Genomic DNA, 22,422 nt, shown 5'->3' with positions numbered 1-22,422 from the left:
GCCAAATCTAGCGCAACAATGCCATTCAATGCCATGCCTATCAATAGTGATGCCATGTCTTTGGACTGGTCGTTTTTATTTTATGAATAAAACACAAAAGACGTGTGTGTGTATGCGTGTGTATGTGTGTGACCCTTCTGTCTCCCTTTCTCTCATACACACACACACACACACACACACACACACACACACACACACACACACACACACACACACACATAGGCAACATGACGAAACGTGTTTCAAATACTACAAAAAAATGTTTGGTCCCCGCCTCATAGCCTCGAGCGCATTCGCACATTTTGAACTACAGTTTAATTGTTTGGTGGCGATGACGCTGATGGACCCAGTAACTGGGTTAAAGGGCACTGAATTTCAACTTTGAACGGGAAGGGTGATGTCAGATTGCGTTTCTCGCTCCGTCACCCTGTAGAGGGCAACGTAAGTGCCACAGAAATTACCTGTTGTGATAAAGAAAGTGACGACCTTATTGTATCCAGGTAAAAATGTATCAAATCAGGCCACTTTTATTTATGCGGCTTCGCTTATGCAAAACAGCGAGTGTGATCTTGCACCAGGTGTGTCACACTGACAGAGTTTTATTGATTCCGTGAGCCACAAGACGTCCTCTCTCTGAGTCGGTGATTGAGTCAGAAGCCTACGTGTGAATGCGTGTTGGATGTGTGTGTGTGTGTGTGTGTGTGTGTGTGTGTGTGTGTGTGTGTGTGTGTGTGTGTGTGTGTGTGTGTGTGTGTGTCTGTCTGTTGTGAGAGAGCAGGACAGACAGATGCTTTGCCAGTAATTTTCTCGGTGCCCCGATGCGCTCATTGGTGCATCCTTCCAACGTGTCACCAGTTTTGGTGGATTACCCCACATGATATCTTCAACTTCAGGAGGGTGAAACACCACTCCTTTCTCTCAGCTCCTGTCTTCACGGTGTCCAGCTGTCTATTAGGACCTTTCACAACAGTTAGAGAGCTTGTGACTTCTAAAGAACAACTCAGGGAAGAGGATTTGAAGATTTCTTTATTCGTTTTCTACTCAAGTCGAGCACAGATAGGCTTCTTTTTTTTAACTTCAGGGTCGAGGATGACGCCTTCTTTTTTATTCCCATCACTTCTGTTTTTGGTGTCCTTGCTGCTGAAGGGTCTCTGGGTCAGTGGCTCCCCGGGCTGCGCGTCGTGTGGTTTACCGGCGATGGAGAAAGACGCAGAGGAAAGGCTGATGATAGAGATCGCCAAACAACAGATTTTGGAGAAGCTGCACCTGAAGGAGAGACCAAACATAACTCACACGGTGCCCCGAGCGGCGCTCCTCACTGCGCTGCGCAAACTGCACTCGGGGCGCGTCAGACAGGACGGTACTCTTGAGCTAGAAAACAATGTACCTACCAAAGAGCAAGGCTATGAAATAGTGAGCTTTGCAGATATAAGTAAGTTTTGTGATCACCTTTTATGACGTTAAGCTGTTCTTTCCTCTGTATGGCGCTGAAACGCCTCACGAGCTTGCGCTTCACCTGCTTGAAATATACACAAATTAGGTCAGGGTTTCCATTTGCCTTGTTATTAAGTTGTTGTGCTGTTCCATAGGCTGTTGTAAAAGTTTAGGATTACAGTCTGTCATTAATCTTTAGATTTAACCATAAGTATAATATTCCTCCAGGGCTTATTGTGAGTTTATATTTAGTGTCAATCAAATCATAAGGTAAAATGCCTAAAATAAGTGAAAATACATTGACTTGTCCTTTATTTGTACACGATTCTGCAACTTACAAGCATGGTTTAAAATGATTTCCCCTTTGCTGGTGTCACAATCTCTCTAGTGTCCGAAATATTAACAGTCTGTGTTGTTTTTAAATTACCTTTGATTCTTAGGTGAGACAGGGAATGGTGAAGAGGCTAGCCTCAGCCTTACCTTCCAGTTTCTGCAGGAACGTGGCCAGAGTATCCAGGTCCTCCAGTCCTCTCTGTGGATCTATGCCCGTTCCTCTGAGGACCCCCATCGGGACTCTCGCCTCCCAGCCAGAGTCTTCCTTTCCGCAGATGATGGGGTGTCTGGCACTAACCGCACTCTGGTGATGGAAAAGATGTTGGAAGTCCAGGAGAGTAACTGGCACACCTTCCCCATCACCCGAATCCTGCAGGCGTTCCTCGACGGTGGTAAACGTCGGCTACGGCTGGAGGTAAGCTGTGATGAAGATGGGAAGAACCTTTGCTCCCTAGATGGCTCTGCTGACACCCCCTACCAGCCCTTCCTGGTGGCCCAGGTGCGTCTCCGTGATGACCACTCCAAACACTTGCTCAGGAAGCGCTCATTGCGTTGTGGTGACGATGTAACTGTGTGCTGCAAGAAAGACTTCTACATCAAGTTCAAGGATATACAGTGGGATGAGTGGATCATTGCACCTGAAGGCTACCATATGAACTACTGCATCGGTCAGTGCCCCCAGCATCTGTCGGGCTCCCCAGGAATAGCATCCTCGTTCCATGCCACTGTCTTCAGCCAGCTGAAAATCAACGGCATCAACACAGCTACAACTTCATGTTGTGTTCCCACTGAGCGCCGGCCACTCTCCATGGTTTTCTTTGACTCTCAGCACAGCATTGTCAAAATGGACGTTCCTGACATGATAGTGGAGTCCTGTGGATGTACATAAAGGACAGAGTAAGAAAGACACGGTATAGTTAACATAGGTTGGTTTTGTGTGTATTGAAGACAGACAGACTCACAGAAAGATACAAACACACATGAATAGAGGAGATGTGTCTGGCTCTGGACAACCAACTTTTAAGCCACTTTTCCACACCCTGACTCATTTTGAGCAACAAAATGGAAAGTGTCCATCATATAAAGATGTATTCTTGGCACTATAGATAGGCTAATAAGAGTTTAATTTCCCCCCAAAAGAATAGATTTTTAAGCTCTACATATGTTGTTAGTAGAACTCTTTTGAAAAATAAGAGGTAACAGGTTTACTTTGTCCCAAATTAGATACAGGCATGTTGAAATAGACATGTTGGCCCTGACTTGTAAGTCGCCTTGGATAAAAGCGACTGCCATCACTCATCAACAGTTTTCATTTAATTTTACAGTTTTGTAATATGCAATAAGAAAAGAGCAGGCTGAAGAGAGAAAAAAAAACTCAGCCTATCCAGAAAAGACAGGTGTGGCTTTAATGTAACGTTTTTATAGTGGTGACAGGGCTGACTGAAGTCCCACTTACATTAAAGAAATTGTTTATGGAGGTCACACCATACACATAGAGATTAATATGACGCCTTTACTGTAGTGTAAATCTTTTTTTCATTTTTGTCATATGTTGTATTTATTTTGTTTTCCACTATTGCTGCTGGGATTCAGTTCAAAGATGCAGTAAAATGTTATATGGATCTCAGGAAATTGCAAACAGAAGTGAAATCACTTTTAACTCTTTCAGGACACATTATCTATTTTTCTGGTATGTTTCATGTTGTAGTCAGTGTCCACATACAACATAGAGAAATAAATAAAATAAATGCTAAATACTTTATTTTACATTACAGTTATATTTTCATGGCAAATCTTTTTTGGTCGACTTAATTGCTGCCATTTTAAAGCAAGGCTTTGAAAACAATGTAAGCGATCCTTGATTTAAAGTGTGCCTTCTTCCTTAACTTGTGATGACAAAGTGCAACTTGGACAATGAGCATCAAGTCATTTTGGCTAAATGAACTCTAAATATTAAAGAGTATCAGTTAATACTTGACCTTCTTTTTATGTGGACCTGTGACAAAATGCTCATATTGTGCTCATATTTTGATATATTTTAATTTTTCTAAACAGAACTGAACCAGCTTGGAATCTGCCCTGTTCTCTGTCTGACAGCAGTCGATGCTGCACACACATTGAAATATGTTTAATCAGCATCTCCACTGTATTATTTACACAAGTCGGCTAATCAGTTGGGTAACTGTGACTCTGACAGCATATGAACCCAGGGTCATTTTTCAGCAGCGTGAGCAAACATTTAGATATTGCTTCAGTGTCAGGTAATGTGAAGGTCTGTGAGGCAGTTGGGTCAATGAGCATGTGCTGTTGCACGTTGGCATTTATATATTTCAAAGTCTAAAGTTTTCTGGGCTGATGTAAAATTAGAAGCTTTCCAGCTAAAGGTAATCTGTTAATCATTTTGGGGGGATGTTAAAACATCTGTGTATCACAATTGTTCTGAGCAGGTACAGTTGTACGTCGATACCAGGAAAATGACCAAGTGAAGTATATTTATATATGCCTGCATCAATACTTATCTCACTAGATTTAAGGTGGTGTTGATGTTGCGAATGTGTGCACATGCCTTGTGCAATTTGATGTCATAATGCAATAATTCCTTGTATACCAACTAAGAACTAAAGTGTTACACTGCTAGCACCAAATACATCTATAGGCCTATTCCACCTCTGTTTGAACTAAGCAGTGTTAAAGTCAAAGATCTTCTCAGGTTTCTGAATGTTGTTTAATGGGTTTGTCCTTACTGTGTTAGTAAACTGTACTTAAGGTTTTGTATTGTACTGCCATGATACAGATTATAAACAAGATCTTTTATCACATTTTGACCAAATAGTCCACAACTTTGGTTAACCTCTCTCTGTTGCCTCTAAAAGCTTAATTTGTATTAATGCTGTATAGTTCAAGCTTGTGTAAAAAATGCTGGAGTTTATTGTTTGTTTTATTTTGTAAGCACTTCCTGTCCCAGGACTTAATGTGACATTGAGGTGCCATCGTACAATAACTTGCTAAGCACTTTATCACCCTACTGTATTTTTAGAGCAAATTTTGCTTGAAAGGTCTGTCAATAGGTCCACAGAGAGCAAATGTCAATCAGCTTATTTTCTTAAGCTTTAGTTGCGTTTCAGTGTGTGGTATTGTATATACTTGCAAAGCACACAGATGATGCAGCAATTTCTGTATACTGTAAGTTTTGGAAATTAGAAGATTTTTTATATCATACTATATTTTATGTAAAACTAATTATATGTATAGCAAATAAATGTAACACATTTGTCTCAATGTGAAATGACATGATTACAGTTAAAATATATTTTTAATAAATTAATAAATATTTTTAAATCAACCTAATTCTTGCCACTGTTATTCTTTTTTAATCATTGTATCTCTCCTCTTTAGCGACAATGACAACACACTGCACCTTAGAAAAAAGAGAATGGTCATTGGAAAAATAAATACAACTTGAACTGACCACAGCAGAAAAAATAATGTACCTGAAAACAGAAATATCTCTGACTCTCCTTGTTACAGTTTTGACAGTAGTATTGGCTGGGAGCAGTTGGAATATGTTTTGATGTAGAAAATGTTAGAAATTTCCCCTCAATGCTTTTAACAATACATTGTTTGTTTGTTTTTTTCCAAGCAATTTGAATATACATTTGATAAAAGTCAGTGGTATTCCTCTTAGTAGCGCACATGTTGATGGCACAGATTAATATGCATCTTTATAAGTAATTTTTTTAAGTGAAAACACAGTGATTCATTTTCCAATTTTACCCAGCATGAGAAACAAGGTGCCTGCCATGTAATCACATTGGTACTGTCTGTAAGGCAAAGGTCGTATTTGCTCATACAAATAGTAGAAGTGGCTTTATGGACTGTCTGTGTTTGGTATGTAAACAGTTGTCACATTCCCTTGGCATGATATCATTTTCACATCATGCATTTGCATTTGGGACTGGTCACTGTCCTATGAACTGTAAATAGGCACACAACTAGATAGAAAGTATATATTGCATCAATACAGTACAACACAACAACACATCATTTTATGGTGCACCACAATCATACTCTGACCTGTAAAGATTTCTATGCTCTATTCTGATTTTTAAACAACACCCATGATATTAAATTATCATATTGAAGAGAATTAGCGAACAATACACACTCAAGCAAATTCATCTAAACCTCTCTTCCATGTTTTAAAATCATATCAAGTTGAATGTCCTAAAGATCAGTTCCCCAAATCTCTGAATTTCAGTATCAATAAAGTAAGTCATAACATAATGTTCCTTTCTGCCAAAATCTGCCAACTCCCCCTGCACAGCCAACAGCGGTGCTGATATTTCACCATCCAAAATGGACTATAATCAGTGTCTGAGGGTAATCACACACAATATTTTTTTAGATTATACAGGTTGTTTATACTGTTTACATTGTCCAAAGTACTGGTCTAAAATGTCAACTTTCTCCGTGATAACTCAGCGAATACTCTCAGTGGATACTCTCATATTCAGATATACTAATAACAAACCCACATAAACCACGATGACTGGTATGTAGACTCAATCATGACAAATTAATCACCTCTTTTCTTCCTTAAGTTACACCTAACCCTATCCAGATCAGTCTTTCCGCTTTTGCAAAGGAGCAAGTGTTTTATCATGAAGCACATAGAACTTGTAAAATTCGCAGATGACGTTAAACAACAAACCCCGCAAGAATACTTTTACTTGTCCATGAAAAGGGTAGTGCTGAAATTTGAGCAGAGCAATACCTTAACTATGTGACCAGCATCTTGCACCTGACCAGAACTGTGAGCACAAATAAATGTAGTAGACTGATGAAACGTTAAGTAGGTGTCAGGTACATCAAGTTGGTGTGACATGCTTAGGTTGATATCAAGTCGCAGTGCCATGCCTGACACTCCTGTAAAGTCAGCTGAAAATGTATAACAGCCTCATCAGATCTGTTAAAGATTACTGGGTAATAATGTGAGAAACTACCAGTGCCTAATACATCACACCTGCATTAGACCATAATGATTCACATTATCATTATTATAAGTGTTTGAACAAAAATATGAAATGTGGTGAGATGACTTCAGATAGACAAAGACGTAACACAGAAAAAGCTAGCGCGGTGTGTAGGCTAAGTAACATCTAGTGAGCAAGCTCGTTTCCACGTAACTGTTCAAAAAGTTTTACTGTGTCTGCAGGTTTTTGTCCAGCAAGACACACCCATTAGACTCAATGGAAAATACATTCATTCAGACACGCCCCCACACATTACAAGACATGCATATATGATTACATCTAACTGTGCCACTAGAAATTGTATCAGAATCTGTAAGAATCTGTAAATAGATAAAGATATGAATCAGATATAGTCCTATCTACTTATCAATTACTGATGGCTAACTCTGCTGATGCCACCAGTTTTGATGAAGTCTAGGAACTGGGCACCCCCTACTGGGGTGATGGTGAACTGTTGTAAAAATGTGAATCTGTAATTTGCTTTTCTAATGGAGTAAGATGACTGCGGAACAAAATTAATGCTAATACTTCACTACATACATAAAATCCTGATTAGTTACCTAGGAACCAGTAAGGAGCACAATAGAGGCTAACTGCGAATCAGCAAATAGCAAATAGCAAATACTTCCTCAATAACTCTGAAACAACTGAAAGTGTATTAGATAATAAATTACTTGAGAACAGACTGCTAGATAGTAGCCTACGCACCTTTATTTTATCTCAGTTTGAAATTTCACCCTAAACTGAGGCTGTTGGTTCGCCACAGCATACAGGCTCCTGTTCCTAGCCTCACAGGAAACAACAGTTAATGGAGTGTTTGAGCCAACAATACACTACAATACACCTGGCTGCTTTTATAGTGTTAGCGTTAAGACATTGCTTCAGTGGCAATTAGCAAACCAAGTACCAGGTTGATAAGAATGAGCACCAATAAATGAAGGAAGGGGCCAGCACACAGTAGATTGTGTCATTGGCTAATGAAGAGCACATGCCTAACTGCAGTTTAGCTGATCCTTTGGAATAGCACAACCTGTTGTGATATATTTGAACAGGAAATGTTGATCTCTGTTTTGTTGGGATATCCTCCCTGGGTTTTCTGTCACCACAACAATAGAAAGAAAGTGCACAGAATTTGTTTTTTTTTGTTTGTTTTTTTGTGCTAAAGGCATTAATAAAAATGACGTGAAAAAATGTCTTTCCAGAAACAATAGCTCTAACACATATATATCAAACATATATTTCCTAGACCATGATATCTGATTAAAGGTGATTTCTGCCGAAGATGTAGTCCCAATTGCTTTCATTTGTGGTACTATCTTGTAGTTGAAGTGAAAAGTGAAAACTCTCCACAGTGATGCCTGTGGATTATCCAGAGAAATAAGGACTTTTTATCTGAAAGGTGACATTGATGTTGAGAACAAATGTTTTATTACTTTGAATGACACAAAATTTCCACTCACATCCATCCATTGTGTTTGGGTGGCTACAAATGTTTCAGACGCAGATACCTTAAATCTTGGGCAAAAACAACAACAACAACAACAATAACAACAAAACAGTATGTCTGGCTCAGTACCACAAGCAATAAGTCATTTGGTTGAACTGACCCTTTAAACAACAGGTAGTTCTTGCTTGTGTCATCTGTGCTTTTGTGGTTCTTTCAGCTGGCTAGATTTGCAGGTACTCGGTCAGGAGATAAAAACCATTTCTGGCTTCTAAGTTAGTGAGTAAATGGTGGCATGGCATCACAACAGCCATTGCGGATGTGTGGCATTTCACAGTGACTGGAAGCGAGCCACAGGATCTAATCAGCAACAAATCAATAAATTGTCAAACAATGGTGTGGCCACCAAAATGCCAGCACGGAGCCCTTTCATCCAATTTCCAACATGTAAAACGCATTTTGTTTATGCTGGGTGAACAACATGGGTGATGGCTGAGTGTGTGGATGCACATGTGATGGTTTTAGAGCATTATCATGATAAAAGTTCAGCGTTAACATGTGTTTAGGTGAGTACTCTTTGACACTAAGAAGTAATTGCATTGGCCTCGCTCATGGAAAGCAAATAGCTGACCTACTCTTGGAAAAATAAAAGCCTACTGACTCACTGATATACTGACACACTGACCTACAGACACACTGTTTGCTGTGTGCCACTAAAACCCTAATCCTTCACTCCACTCGCAATCCTGCAAATCCCCCGGGGAGGGTTAAAGTGTCAGTCAGACTCGTCCCCCGCAGTGTCATGACAGGACAACCTGGGAAAAATCCCTCTCACACTCTCCTTTCCCCCAGCAGTCTTCAGGAAAACAGTAAACAACAGGGTGTTTAGTGCACAAATATCTATGTAGAGTAATGATTATTTGCCATATATTAATCATTCTATGACATATGCTCAGGGTTATGAATTCATACGTTTGTACTACCCATGTCTACAGCATACTGCAAATATGCTTGAAAAGTGAGTCTGGCTTGGATTACAGAAGCACCGTCAGACTCGCTGTTGACTCGGTCAAATTAAATCCTTAAGCAGAGGACAGATCAATTATTTAATTTACCAGTTTAAGGTTAGCCAACTGAGTGAACTGGTACAAAGCACTATACTGAAACAAATGTGAAGTTCAGTTGACTGCTGACTGATATTTCCACTGAGATATCTCTATATCAACTGTCACGTAATAGACAGTTAATGGTATTATTTAATTTCATTATTGATCATAATCATCTAATTGGCATTGTTAAAACTTTAGTAAATCAGTCAGTGATCACATATACTGAAGGAATCCAGACTGTGAAAGCACAGAATATTACCGTATTATTATAGAGAATATATTTTAACTTGTTATATATGTATTCAGTCATTCCAAATAATCAGTTAATTGAAACACTGCTTTAGTAGGCGTAAAATGTAAATTATGGACATAGGACTAAACCCCAGTCATATACTGAGAACCATTTCAAAAGCCCTAGATCTGTTATGCTGCCTGCATTCTTGCTCCTGCGTATAAAGCACTTTACTTTACACATTACTTTTAAATCCACTGGATGATCCTATTACAACAGACCCAGTTACCTGTTATATCTCAGTGTGTTACACAACAAGTACCTTGTTACAGAACAATATCCTTCATCCTTAATGTGTACTGAGTTAGAGCTTAGCCTTTTACTTGCTGTCCACTGTAGTAGAGGTCATTCAGTTTCGGCTGTCTTCCAAATAAATAAAGTAGTAGAAATAATAAAAGTCTATATGCTATCAATAATTAGAAAAATGGAAATGTACTTTATTTAAAGTCACATTTTGGATAACTGTCTAATAAGGATTGTGGCAACTACTAAAAAACCTGTCAAATCAAATCTTGGAGCATAACTTACTCTCATCATAGCAAATTCAAAAAATCTGAGTGTCATAAAGAGAATTTCACATAACTCTTCAAGAATATTATCAAAATATACAAAATAATTTGAATCAATATGTAGTAAAATGCACTGTAGAAGTAATACGTTCATGAGTCACCCTATCTTAAAATCCCATTTCTCTCAATATTGGGTAACTTCTTATAATATGTCTGTCAGTGTTGATGCTGCTCACTAGCTAAAAAGACAAGCCAAATGTACATTTAATATTAACTGGTGTTAATCGGCTATTACTTAAATATCAAATTATTTCTAACTGCAAGGAAGATTATTGATAATCTTCTTCTTTTAATAAAATGTATTCAGTGGCTTGTCTACCAAAACAGTACTGTGTGCTGCTATACTGCCAATGTTGACCACACTCAGCGTCACATTCAAACTTCTTAGTTTTTGCCACTAGGTGGCGTTGTTTAAGTAATAAGCTTGAGGGTCACTCGTTCAGATTTACTACAAGGAAAAATCCAATTAAACTGACCCCTTCTTTACTGTGATCATGTGATTTACTCCGCACGTTTACCTTTCAAAATCCAAGATTGTCAACTGCTGGAGACCAGCAGAGCTAATATCTGAGTTGATGCGCTGAAATTCCATAAAGTAAAGAAAATAACACTAATTTGTGTCAGTATCCATCTTGTACAAATTAATATTAAGGGAGAAAAACTTGTCTGTGGTATTCTTGTTTTAATGTCGGGGGTCTTGAGTAATCAAAACATCATATCTGGACAAACATTTGTCTGAAGTATTATTAACAGCATGTCAGTGCAGCCTGTTGTTTATCACAGTTCTAAGATGTCAGCAATAAGAGAGACAATATAGCATCTGCTGTTATGATTATTTACAGTTTGGTCAGCAGAGGGCACTAGACTTGTGAAAATGGCAGGCGATGAAGCTGCAGATAACAGCTAGTATTGTGGACATGAAGTCCCTCATAATATCAAACATCTGTCACATACTGTGTATGATTTGTAATGTGGTGACTGAACTTTTTATTGATGACACTGGCAGTTCGGATCAACAATGATCATGAGCTTGAAGACAGCTTTAGACATATAACATGTCAAACAGCGTTGTTAAGTTGTATCCATATATCACAGGTAGTCTAGCCCATTGCTGAGCAGAATGGCAACTGATGGGAATACTGATCATTGCAAGTATGAACACTCACCCAAGGCACATTTTAAAATGAGAAAGGGAAAGGTTAGGGTTAAACTCATTTACTAATGTTTCTACCAACATTGTGAACTGAGCTATAGTCTGTGTAGAAAAAAAAGTATCCTTGGATAAACAGCACCCCCCATGACCTATGTTCACATATTGTTCCATGCTTTTCTGTTGGGTATACTACTATAAAACATATGAAAACTTACTTCAAGACAATTTGGGTGTTTATGGCTACCTTGTTTCTGAAGGTGTCATGAGCATCATTTTAAAAGTAGTCAGTCTGGGCATGCCAAATTGGAATTTTCAAGTCAAACATGTTTGACTAATGATTAGGCAGTAGCATCTGATTTCCAAGCCTCCGCTTGTTGCTAAAGACTTAATTGTACTATGCTTCTGCTGTGTGTCATCATTTGTGTCATATCAAGAGGAAATTCAAGAGGTTGTAAAAGTGTCAACACACTATTGCTCTGCAAAGTGGCATCTGTACTTTGAAGTTTATAGAATTCTGTAGAAAATGCCCAGACTTGACTAGTAAGGTGTAGTGCTTTCACACATGCACTGGAACCCTCATTGCCCATTGGAGCTGGATGTGAGAATGAACATGTCTAAATCAGTTGGACTGGACATTCAATGGACTTGACCCTTCCAGCTCCCTATAGTAGAAAATCTGTTATATCTGGTTGAGCCAATGTGTGAAAAGAGTATAGGTCATTGTGTTGATGACATTTCTATCCTGCCTCCTGAAAGCTCTATCCAGTGCCACCCTTTGCCTAAATCAATCAGAGTATTTCCAGTGGGTGAGAACACATCTGACAAGGGCAATCTCTTGTTGAGGGCTACATGTGTGAAAGGGCAACTCTGGACAATGTCTGGACGTTACTCTCTGGACATGGCCCGGAGTGGCCCCAGTTCTTATATGACAAAAATGGTTGAAGAGGGCTTTTTAAATGTTTGAAGCAGGTTATATGTCAAAGATGACACAAAGAAGTGTTATAGGACCTGCTCACAAATAAGCGTTTTTGTGAGACTGAAAAGCTATGCTTAAGACTACAGGTGCTGTAGCTCACTGAAACATCACTTTTACTCTGTCAGACAGGACCCAACCATTGTGCCTCCAACTGGAGCTGTTTGATCAAATGATTTGATATCTACAAGTGAGCACATTTTGGAATACTTGCTTACTATTGGAAGAACCAAAACCCAACTTCTCTCAAGCCCGAGAAAAGGCAGGATTCTCGGAATCCTTGGTAAGTCCTCAGCCTGCGGCAAGTCAGAGTTGGTGCCTGAGTCTCTTGTATGAACATATCAAAACATGCACATTTCAAATGCCTTACAGCAATATCATACCACATTAGACAGCTTAATGTTACTTGCAGCTGACAGTACCTACTTGATAGCCTAGACTTTGGACTGCAAAAGGACACCCAGTTTCAACAGACAGTCCCACACTGTGGATTGTCTTTGGCACCATATGGGTCTATTAATATGAATTGACAAAACAAAGAGGACAGAAATTGGCATGAAAAACAAAAGATTAAGTAAGATTAAGTAATACATGCCCAGCTCTTGGAGACACTATTTGAGCAGGATACTGCACGAATAAGGTATCCAAAGAATAGGGTATGCCTGATGACTTGAACTGATGTACCAGTGGGAAAAAAACACTATGCTATGATCATACTAGGTGCTAACTCTGACATTTTGCAGTGCTCCTGGTATATTGACTGTTTAGAAATTTTAGATAAGGTTACGAACAACAATACAGTAACCAATAACAGAAGCTACAACATGCTCAAAAGGCAATAGACATTGTCCTCACTGGTGTCTTGTGTTTCTTTAATTGAGGAGCTATGAATCTTGGGCATATTGACCAAGGAATCTTTACATACAACATGCATCAGAAATTAGTTTTTTCTGACATGGTGGGCACCTGTGACTAAGTGATGGACATACATACCTTGTTTGACTGTCACTCCAAGAGAAGGACCAACTTGTCTTGTCAACATGTAAGGAACTGGCCTGGAGGTACTGATAGATGGAATCTTGGACAAGAGCTTCTGAAAAATCCAGAGTTTGTTTGCTGAATTAGTTTGAGGCATGAGGACATGAACACATAGCAGATGTGCTCAACAACCCACATAGCCAAAATGGCTTGGTCCAACAATGGCTAAGGAATGAATTGTCCCAAAACTGGGGCATAGACTGCTCTGATTCTCATTTCATCACTGGCCCTAACCTAGTCTGGGTGCTGTTAAGAGAAGTTGATTTTGAGTTGAAATTGTCCACCCCCCCCAAAAAAAAAAAATCTAAGCAATATGACATAGATATTTGGTCTCAGGTGGTTCGGGTAAGTTCAGGTACACCAGATTTCGACCAGCCTGACTCATGTAGCTACTTGGCTACACTTTCAGTTGGTCCACAGTCGTTATGGGAATGGCACATGGTCAACAATCATTGTTTGTAATTTCCACGTGTCAGATGTTAAGCAAACAGTGCAAGTAGCTCATACAATGATCACATTGATGTAAACAGAGTATGCCCAATGCTATGCCACTGTCATATTAATGTCTGTGGTGGGTGTTTTCTGTCTATGCCACCTGGGCTCTCGCCTACTCTGAATGTTGTTGACCAAAATGTAGTCAAAAGCATCTCTATAAAGCCATATATACTATGTATTTCTCTGAAAACCAGTTATCTAATAAGATATTTCTTAAATCTGCAATAGTTGGCCAGATTTTGACCAAATGGGGGCAGCAGAAACAATCTGTAAGTCCCATGATGACATACAGTATTATGACCTTTTAAGCCAATGTTTTTGTACAAGTTGAACATTTGCCACCACATTTAAAAGATGCGGAGTTGTGTTTTTGTGCATCTGATGAATCTAAGTCCAGTATTCACTGTTTGGTCTCCAGTGACTCCAGAGGTAAATATTTGGCCCTTTAGCTGCTAAATGCGCCACTATGTTCACCAGCTAGTCTCTAACTCTGTCTGTTTGATGTTGGTATGCGACAGGTAGTGCTCAGTAGGTTTTTTAGTAGGTTCTTTTTCTCTGAAAACAGCTTCTTATTGTGACCAAAAACCGTACTATGAGAGCACTGAGAGTGAACCAAAACAGTAAAGCACCTAACAATGAGCTGACGCAGGCTAAAACGCATTTGAACACTAATAGGAATTTCGTAGTCATGGGATAGTTCTTTGTCAGTTCATTACTACAATGCTTCAGTAGCTTTTAGGACAGTTTTTTAGGAGTGGCTTGTGAGGAAAATGAGGCAAATTTCCAAAATTACAGAATAGAGAAATAAGACAAAACACACCATGTGAGTTTTTAATTTAATTAGACCATATTTCAGATTATTCTGATAATGATTTTTAAAAATGGGACAGTCCTGGTGAAAATTGGTATAAACTTTTTTTTTTTTCAGACCATTTATTTCAGTGTTGCTGGACCAGATCTGTGGGTGGGAAGGGGATTAGAAAGTTGTCAGCCATGATGTAATTTTTGGCTGTAACATTTAAGGGGGTAAAGTCAGATTTTTTGAAACTCACTCCAAATAGTGGCTATAAAAACTGTTCTACTCAGATCTGAAAAAAGAAAACTGTACATAAACTCTTCAAATAGTCCCTGACCTTGACCTTAAGATTTGCGACTCCTTTCATTGAACCCTTTTTTAAAGATCAGTATGTTCGAAAAAACAGGCAGGTTGTGAGGAAGCGTTTCAGTGAGGACAGGGGCTGCTGGATTTAAATAGTTCATGATCCAGCAGGAGCTTGCATCAGTACAGCTCAGGGAATTAATGTCAGAGTCCTTGCTGTTCCACCTCAACCCCCACTCAGGTCTTACCACACACAATTTCCTGTGTGGACCTAATTCTGTTAAGGAAGACTAAACACAATCCATCCAATCAGGTTATTGTATGCCACCGTCTCATGTGACAGCTTGCAGATGTAGTTTTGAGTGTATGCTAGTCAAGATTAAAAAAGTAAATGTCTCAGTTAAATACAGCAATGAACATCTCTTTAGTGTGGCCCAATTAATATGAATGATTATTGTAATCAAGATTTATAGCAACTTTTCTCTCAGATTCTGGTTTAAAAAAATGAAGGTAAAAGTCATATTATGTAATATGAAGTTCTACATTTTTGCTACTGCTTGGAATAGATATTTTTTTTTAATTTTCAACTGTATAGACACAATATAGGACATAGGGCAAAGGAGGAAAAGGTAAACCACTCCCATTCAATTTGAATTTAAACTGAGAGAAAGTACATGATGGAACTATTCATATACGTTTTGTCTTAAACCAGATGGTATAGATGTAAAAATAAAATATAATGTATTTACTGCAACATTTTTACAAAGTAGGTCTGCTTTAGGGAAATATACAGTTTGCCATATGTACAGGATTGACATTCTGTCAACCATATGTGCAGTTGTAAATTGCATTTTATTGCATACATACCTAATCCAGGACAAAGAAATTATATATGTCTCTCTGATATATAAAAAAGTATTTTCTCAGATGATGTGGAATCCAACTGCTGGAAGTTTTGGGTCTGCAATGAACACATGACAAAGAAAACAAACATGTAGGACAACAGATATTAATATGTGTGCAAAAGATACAAACATTTTGACATTAAACTTTACAATAATGGATATCCAAAGTGTGTGTATACATTAAATGTTTTTCTATTAATTGAAAAAAAACATACAAAACCATAAACTGAACGCTTCAGTGTGCCTCATTAGATCCCATGTATCTATAACTGCATGCATATACCTCTATAAACAATTTTTAGATAGAATATACTGAATATGTTACCCGAAAAAATAACATTCTCTGTATATACACGGTTCTACAATGGTGTATACTGTATAAAGGACAGAATTGTTTTCATGGCATTTTGGGTTGCCTTCTTATCAGGCTTGTACTATGCTGCCCTCTGGTGACTGTGACTCAAATAAAAAAAGAAAGCACTTTTTAAATTACATGCATGAAGAGGCAAAATGAAACATTTACATAATCAGTTGCACTGGCAAAAAAATACAGTGTGATCAAATGTATTTATTGCAAGTTGGATACATCTATAGCATTTACTTGACGTGCTTGTAGCTGTCTTGAGCATTGAGTACACATCATATTTGATTTAGAATATCCTGAAGTATTAAGGCATGAAAAAAATATGCACTCATATCCGCATACATTCCGAGAGATGCATTTTAATTTAAACAATTATTGACATAATATCTAAAAAGACAGAAAGATATGGCATACACACAACAATATATGAATGGATACAAATCACACAGGGAAAGGACTATATACTAATACCATACAATCATATAAATATGTAGTACTTTGAACCCTTAATTAACTATAATATTCCATTAGAAAATGTTACATTTTCTTTTGCAACATTGCTTAAACTTGCAATGAAAATACATAATTAAAAATTTGATTATATAGGGAAATTGTGGGTGAAACAAAGTGACTGTTTTAAACGAATATCCATATCAGAAAACTGTTGGTTTTTATTGTTCATTATACTATTATTATATTATTGTAATTAAATAATTAAAAAGAAAAAAATGCAAATAGTAAAATGCCTTGACTTAGCCTGGCTCTCGTATAAATTGTCTTACAGTCTGGTGTATATAATCCATTCAAAACAGTACTGTGGATTACAATGACTCGAGACTGGCTAGTGAGCCAGCCATTCCGTTTGTAACACACACTAGAGAGTCTTCCTCAGTTATTATTTTCTATTCATTATTAGTGAATTAAATATTCCACCATCACAAAGATAGAAGAGAGAGACAACCTAGAGAAACATGACAATGACAACCCAGGCCATTAAACACAGTATATGTGTCTACTATTACAATAAAATTTATTATACTAAATCAAAGGCAAAAGAATATTTGTGATAATAAATTGGGTTTATTTGGGGAAATAAAAAAAAAATTATCATTAATGTTATCTTTTAGGTTTTGTATATATTTCAAATACATATCACAGAACTAATTAATGTTAAAACACAGTTATTGATTGATTGCATTCGTCATTTGTCAAACAAATATACAGTTTGCAGTATACATTTGATTACGTTGGTCACAACTCTTCAAATATATTTATTACTTGTTGAATACCTCCATTTCATTTATTTTGTCTGTAAGTATCCTGAGCCTTAAACACACAAATGCAATTTATCTACAGAATATGCTTGAGTATTTAGGTATGCAAAATATCTGCATTTACAGCTGCATGTATTCTGTTAATATTAACAAATGCATTGATTGAACAAATTGTTGGCATAATATTACGATTACCAATTCAACTGCATGGTGGAGATACTATGAAACTGAATGTGTTATAGCATGCTGCAATACTCCAGTGCAACTACAACTGTATGCTGCAAATATCAAGTATCCCTGCAAATGTAATTCATTTAAATGTGTGCATGCATTGCAGAAGCAGTTGCACTACATGCACAATGCACAATTTTACTAGATAAACTAAAATACAATCTTTGTGCAGCTCTTACCTGTGCACCCAGCAGTGCCTGGAGCTATACAGCATTCATGCAGACCTGCTCCTCCTTGTGTAGTGTTTGCCCCCTGCAGTCTCTCCTCTGCCATTTCTTGTCTTCAGTATGTCAGGGCCTGAGCTGAAACCTAGTGCAGGCACAGAGCGCCCTTTTATGTAGTACCTGCAGAGCTGGAGCACAGTCAGCCCGGGACCCCGGACCAATGGGAAGAAAACATGTGCAGAGGACCATCTGCAATGGAAAAACAAATCCTGTAAAAGATTTTGTGGACTTTGCTGCACGAGGGAATGGTGTCCAGCTGCCCCAAGTCTTAGTGACAGATGCTTTCCTCTCACTTGACTAACACGCACGTTCCTGTGTATCCTCCAGTGGCCTTAAATGCTCGATGCTCCTTCACCCTCCACCCATGCAACACTTTCTTTAACTTTCAGTAGACCTCAAATGACACTTTATTTTGACAATTAAATATTAAAGTTATTTTTGTTTTTCATTTAGCAAACTGCAAGGCACCATTTACACTTGTTACGTGGATATTCTTGCTAGATAATTGTGGGACTGTCTCACATTGTCATATCAATGCATATAAATCACACCAGATTAAGAGAAAAGTGTAACTCAAATCCAACTCCTCTTAATTGTTTCTAGTGATTAAGGACAGTGAAAGGTTTTGTGGTAACATGCTTAGGCAGGCTTGAGGTACTTTAACTCTATCCCATCACCTGTCCTCTCAGTACTTCATTGAGAAAAACATTTCAAGATAGCATATCAAGCAAACAAGCAATATTTCTTCCAGGTATAAAAGCATTGCTAAAGTTTGATTTTTGTTTTCATATTAGACTTTATTAACAAAAAATCTAATTATTGAGTGTAATGTGAAAAGAGTTGCTCCTATTGACAAACCAACAGGCAGTTAGCCTTCTACTCTGCAGTCCCACTCTGCTCTACTGAGCCTTTATTTTTCTTAATATTTTTTTTCTTCCTACTATATTTATTGTTATGCACCAAAACATCAAAGCAAATTCCACATACATGAAAACTTGGCAATAAAGCACATTCTGATTCTGATTCTGATTTTCAAATATTGATGATTATTATTTGTCAGTCATCTAATGTAAATATTTAGAAGTGTTTTCCAGTACTTAATAGTTTTACATTTAACACCTCTCAACTATCATTTCCATTATACAGAGGTGATGAGTAATCAGTGTTTGAATGTTCAGATAATACAGGTGTGTTGTGTAAATTGTGTTAATGTAAAAATACAACTTAAAAATATATGATTTTGCAAATCCCAAAAATACATGTCTTACACAATCCAGTAAAACCAGTAATACCATCTATACTTAGACTCACTGGATTGTCTGTTTCACCTTTGTAATCCCTCTCCATTGATAATCTAGAGTGAAGGCTGTGTTGGATTCTCTCTGCAGTCAGATGAAGCATATGGCTCCAGCATCTGTGGGCCGATTTACATCCAAGAATTCCCTGCTTGGCTGCTACAGCAGCAGCTAAACTGGGACTAAAGCCCACAACTCTCATTGACAAAATCTGATTTAACCACTGGCCGTATGTTCTCAATGGACTCCAGCCTCAGTTCAGGTCACCAACTGTTCCGACTTTGACTCAGTGCAAATTTAAACTAAAACTTCTTCATGCCTGGAAACACAAATCCAGCGCTGTTTGGCTAAATCATGGTGACTAAGACTCATCTCTCATCATGGTTATTTATCTACTGTACCCTTTTTAATCACTTTTATCACTTCAATAAATACAGTATACCAGTCTAAAAAATGGTATATAATTTCATGTTAAAAATATGACCTTTTAACTTGCATTTTCTTTCTTGTAGTTTAGTAATTTTAGATCCATATACTTAAACGATGAGTATCCAACAAGAATGCCTCTTGCAAAATGAATATAAGTTGCAGCATTGTGTGAATAGCTGATTGACTTGTTGGTCCACCTTGTGGTGTATTCAAGTATAAATATTAGAGATACTCCTTTTTTAGTGGGTCAGCTCATTCAAATTACGAAAACAAAAATACATGCATTAACCTACTTTGGTGGTGCACCATGCAGATGAGTTTCAGAGCAAAAGAATTGTACCCATGAAAAACTGTTACCATTGAGGTTTGTGGATTATCCTAAATAACCAGTAAAGATATGTTGTTGATTTATTAAATGTATTTTTTATATTACATTGTACTGGGGTGATGGCTGCTGTTTCAGAGGTGGATATTATTTACAGCAAAGCCTCTTGACAGCTATGGACTGCATATGTAAGATTATATACATGACTTAATTTCCACAGCTGGGGATGGCCTCTTTGTACCACTGGCATCAGTTCAACACAAAATCAAGTCACCTTATATCAGCAACGTATAGTATATACCTAGTAAACAAACAGCAAACAACAGACGCTATGACAGTTGAACTTTAAACTTTTAGAAATCTTAACCTGATCTCTTCATACCACCTTCACATTTTACTATGATTAACTGATAGCATCAATATATATTGATATACACCAATATTAAAGACAAAACAGCAAGATCCCAAGCTGAAGCGCAGACACCACAAAAGAGAGAATCAATGATGAACAACACAGACAGGAAATAACACTGGATCCTGCTAATGTCTTAAACCACAACCAACCCCAGCCTGTAAAAAAATTTTTTTACACAGGCCTGAAAAATTAGGATGAGCTATTGCATTTCATAACAGCCTAAATTATCATAAAATATTGCCTTACCCTGGGATGAGCTTGACTGCCAGTCATCCAACCGCAGGCAATTAGTCATTCAAAACATTTAAGAGGGCAATAATTCACTGATCTACCGTGGCAACAGCAGTGCCTGGCATGTGCCACCATTTGGAGTGAGGCCTCAGAAAACAGATATAACATGAAACACTGTGAAGGAAAACGATTTGACAAAGACTGTGGCTGTTATTGATGCCACAGGAATTTAAACAAGGCCTTTTTCACAGCAGGCATTTTGATTCGTCAAAGTAGGACAACACAGGTGTTACTTATAACATTAACAATGGCTGTTCTAGTCAAGTGCCCCAGTAAGTCATGAGAGTGTGGCGGTGAGCTAAATGGAGTTCACCCGTCCTTAATTTCAGTATTTAGAGCCGTGCTTTTCCTGCTGTGATCATTCAAACCTACTTCCATGAAAAAAGGCCTCTGAGGTAATTATTCACTGATTGCGACAGACATGGTGAATTTGTTCTATTAAGCAGAAAAAAATGCCCACACCAGTAATTTTAAAATGTAGAGAAACACCAGCAAAATGCCATTTTCCTGTAAATTGTAAATGACAGAAGTATATTTTTACAACACAAACACAATATATTACACACTCTATGTAGAAGCAGAGGGGCAAAAAGTTCATGTTGGGCCCCTTCTACCCCACAACTCCTGCGCTCCTGTACATTGTATGTGTTGCCTTTACCTTTCAATTAAATATAGTGCAGCAGACTATAAATCACAGCTTCATTTTAAACCTAGAGACACAGAAACTTCCCTGTGCTGGGATAATTAAGCCCCAGGTTTTTCTGGTAAGTTGATCAAACACAAATTTATTCAGGACTATAAGTCATATGAGCTCAATATAAACATATATTATAAATAATAGCATACAGATGTTAAAACTAGAATTTGACACTACATGACATGGCCACTAGATTAGCCAATACAAACGTAAGCCTTGCATCAGATGATTATTATTATGATTACTTTCGGTTCCAAAACAAATTTGCAATTTCTCAAACCACAACAAATCAACTGGCACACAGCGAGACTAGGGCCCTTTCGGGGAGTTGTCCTTTCCCTAATCCGGCCTTGGCTAATTTTGGATATTAAAGACTAAGAACACGGGGAAAATGCATCATATTTTTTGTTGAGGTAATAAAAATGTATCAGTACATCCCTGACCTAATCCCTTTCCTCACACTGGTATAGATTTCCTCCAGCCTATGCTATTTTAAAGAAAACACAAAGACAGCGTTACAGACCTGTCGCCCTGCTCCTGGTCCTGGTCCTGAGCTGCAGACTGAACTCCGGTCCAGGTTTTGTGGTGGATTTTACTGGCGAGGCGCAGCAATCTGCAGCATCCCCACACGTAGTCTGCCACACACGCTGTCCGAGAAGCTGCTATGAAGTTACACTATTAAAGTAAACAAAAACATTTATAGACACATTATCTCAATTACTAGAGAGGAACGCACTTTATATAGACACAGCCATGTCCATGCAAGTATTTTATAAACATATGCACGCTGTAATGTCTTTATATAACTAATTGTGTCGCTGTACATGTATTTATTTACAAAAAAAGGGAAGAAATTGAAAACCTATCAGTTTGAGAGGACAAACTGGAGCGTGTTAACTTTGAGGGGAAAACTGAAGCAGCATGGTCCTTTTTTAAGAAAAACAAAAAGTGAACTTCCTGTTTCGGGGTGGTCCACAGACTGTGGAGAAAGGGAGGGAGG

At 37.9% G+C, this 22,422-nt stretch overlaps 1 protein-coding gene and 1 long non-coding RNA gene across 3 annotated transcripts; one reads left to right on the top strand and one right to left on the bottom strand.

Moving 5' to 3' along the window:
• Positions 1 to 893: 893 nt before the first annotated feature.
• LOC130181553 (inhibin beta B chain) lies at positions 894 to 5,110 on the top strand. The gene is made up of 2 exons (XM_056395859.1): positions 894 to 1,432; positions 1,875 to 5,110. The coding sequence occupies exons 1-2, from the start codon at positions 1,090 to 1,092 to the stop codon at positions 2,654 to 2,656; spliced, it is 1,125 nt and encodes a 374-aa protein (XP_056251834.1). The 5' UTR covers positions 894 to 1,089; the 3' UTR covers positions 2,657 to 5,110.
• On the bottom strand, positions 2,507 to 22,344 carry LOC130181558 (uncharacterized). Of its 2 annotated transcripts, XR_008829591.1 has the most exons (6): positions 21,946 to 22,344; positions 17,926 to 18,159; positions 15,840 to 15,933; positions 13,334 to 13,433; positions 12,767 to 12,853; positions 2,510 to 2,640 (listed from the first exon to the last, which is right to left on the bottom strand). It is a non-coding gene; the product is annotated as an uncharacterized LOC130181558 (long non-coding RNA). The 2 variants fall into 2 exon arrangements; XR_008829594.1 differs by lacking the exon at positions 12,767 to 12,853 and having other exon boundaries at positions 2,507 to 2,640; positions 21,946 to 22,123.
• Between the last annotated feature and the right edge of the window lie 78 nt (positions 22,345 to 22,422).

This window comes from Seriola aureovittata, chromosome 2 (genome assembly GCF_021018895.1).
Source record: "Seriola aureovittata isolate HTS-2021-v1 ecotype China chromosome 2, ASM2101889v1, whole genome shotgun sequence".
Lineage (NCBI taxonomy): Eukaryota > Metazoa > Chordata > Actinopteri > Carangiformes > Carangidae > Seriola > Seriola aureovittata.
This window is presented reverse-complemented; position numbering and strand designations above follow the sequence as displayed.

Coding starts and splice junctions, on each gene's coding strand:
- LOC130181553 (XM_056395859.1), top strand. CDS start 1,090: ATGACGCCTTCTTTTTTATTCCCATCACTTCTGTTTTTGGTGTCCTTG. Junction 1,433..1,874: donor AGTGAGCTTTGCAGATATAA/GTAAGTTTTGTG, acceptor TTTGATTCTTAG/GTGAGACAGGGAATGGTGAA.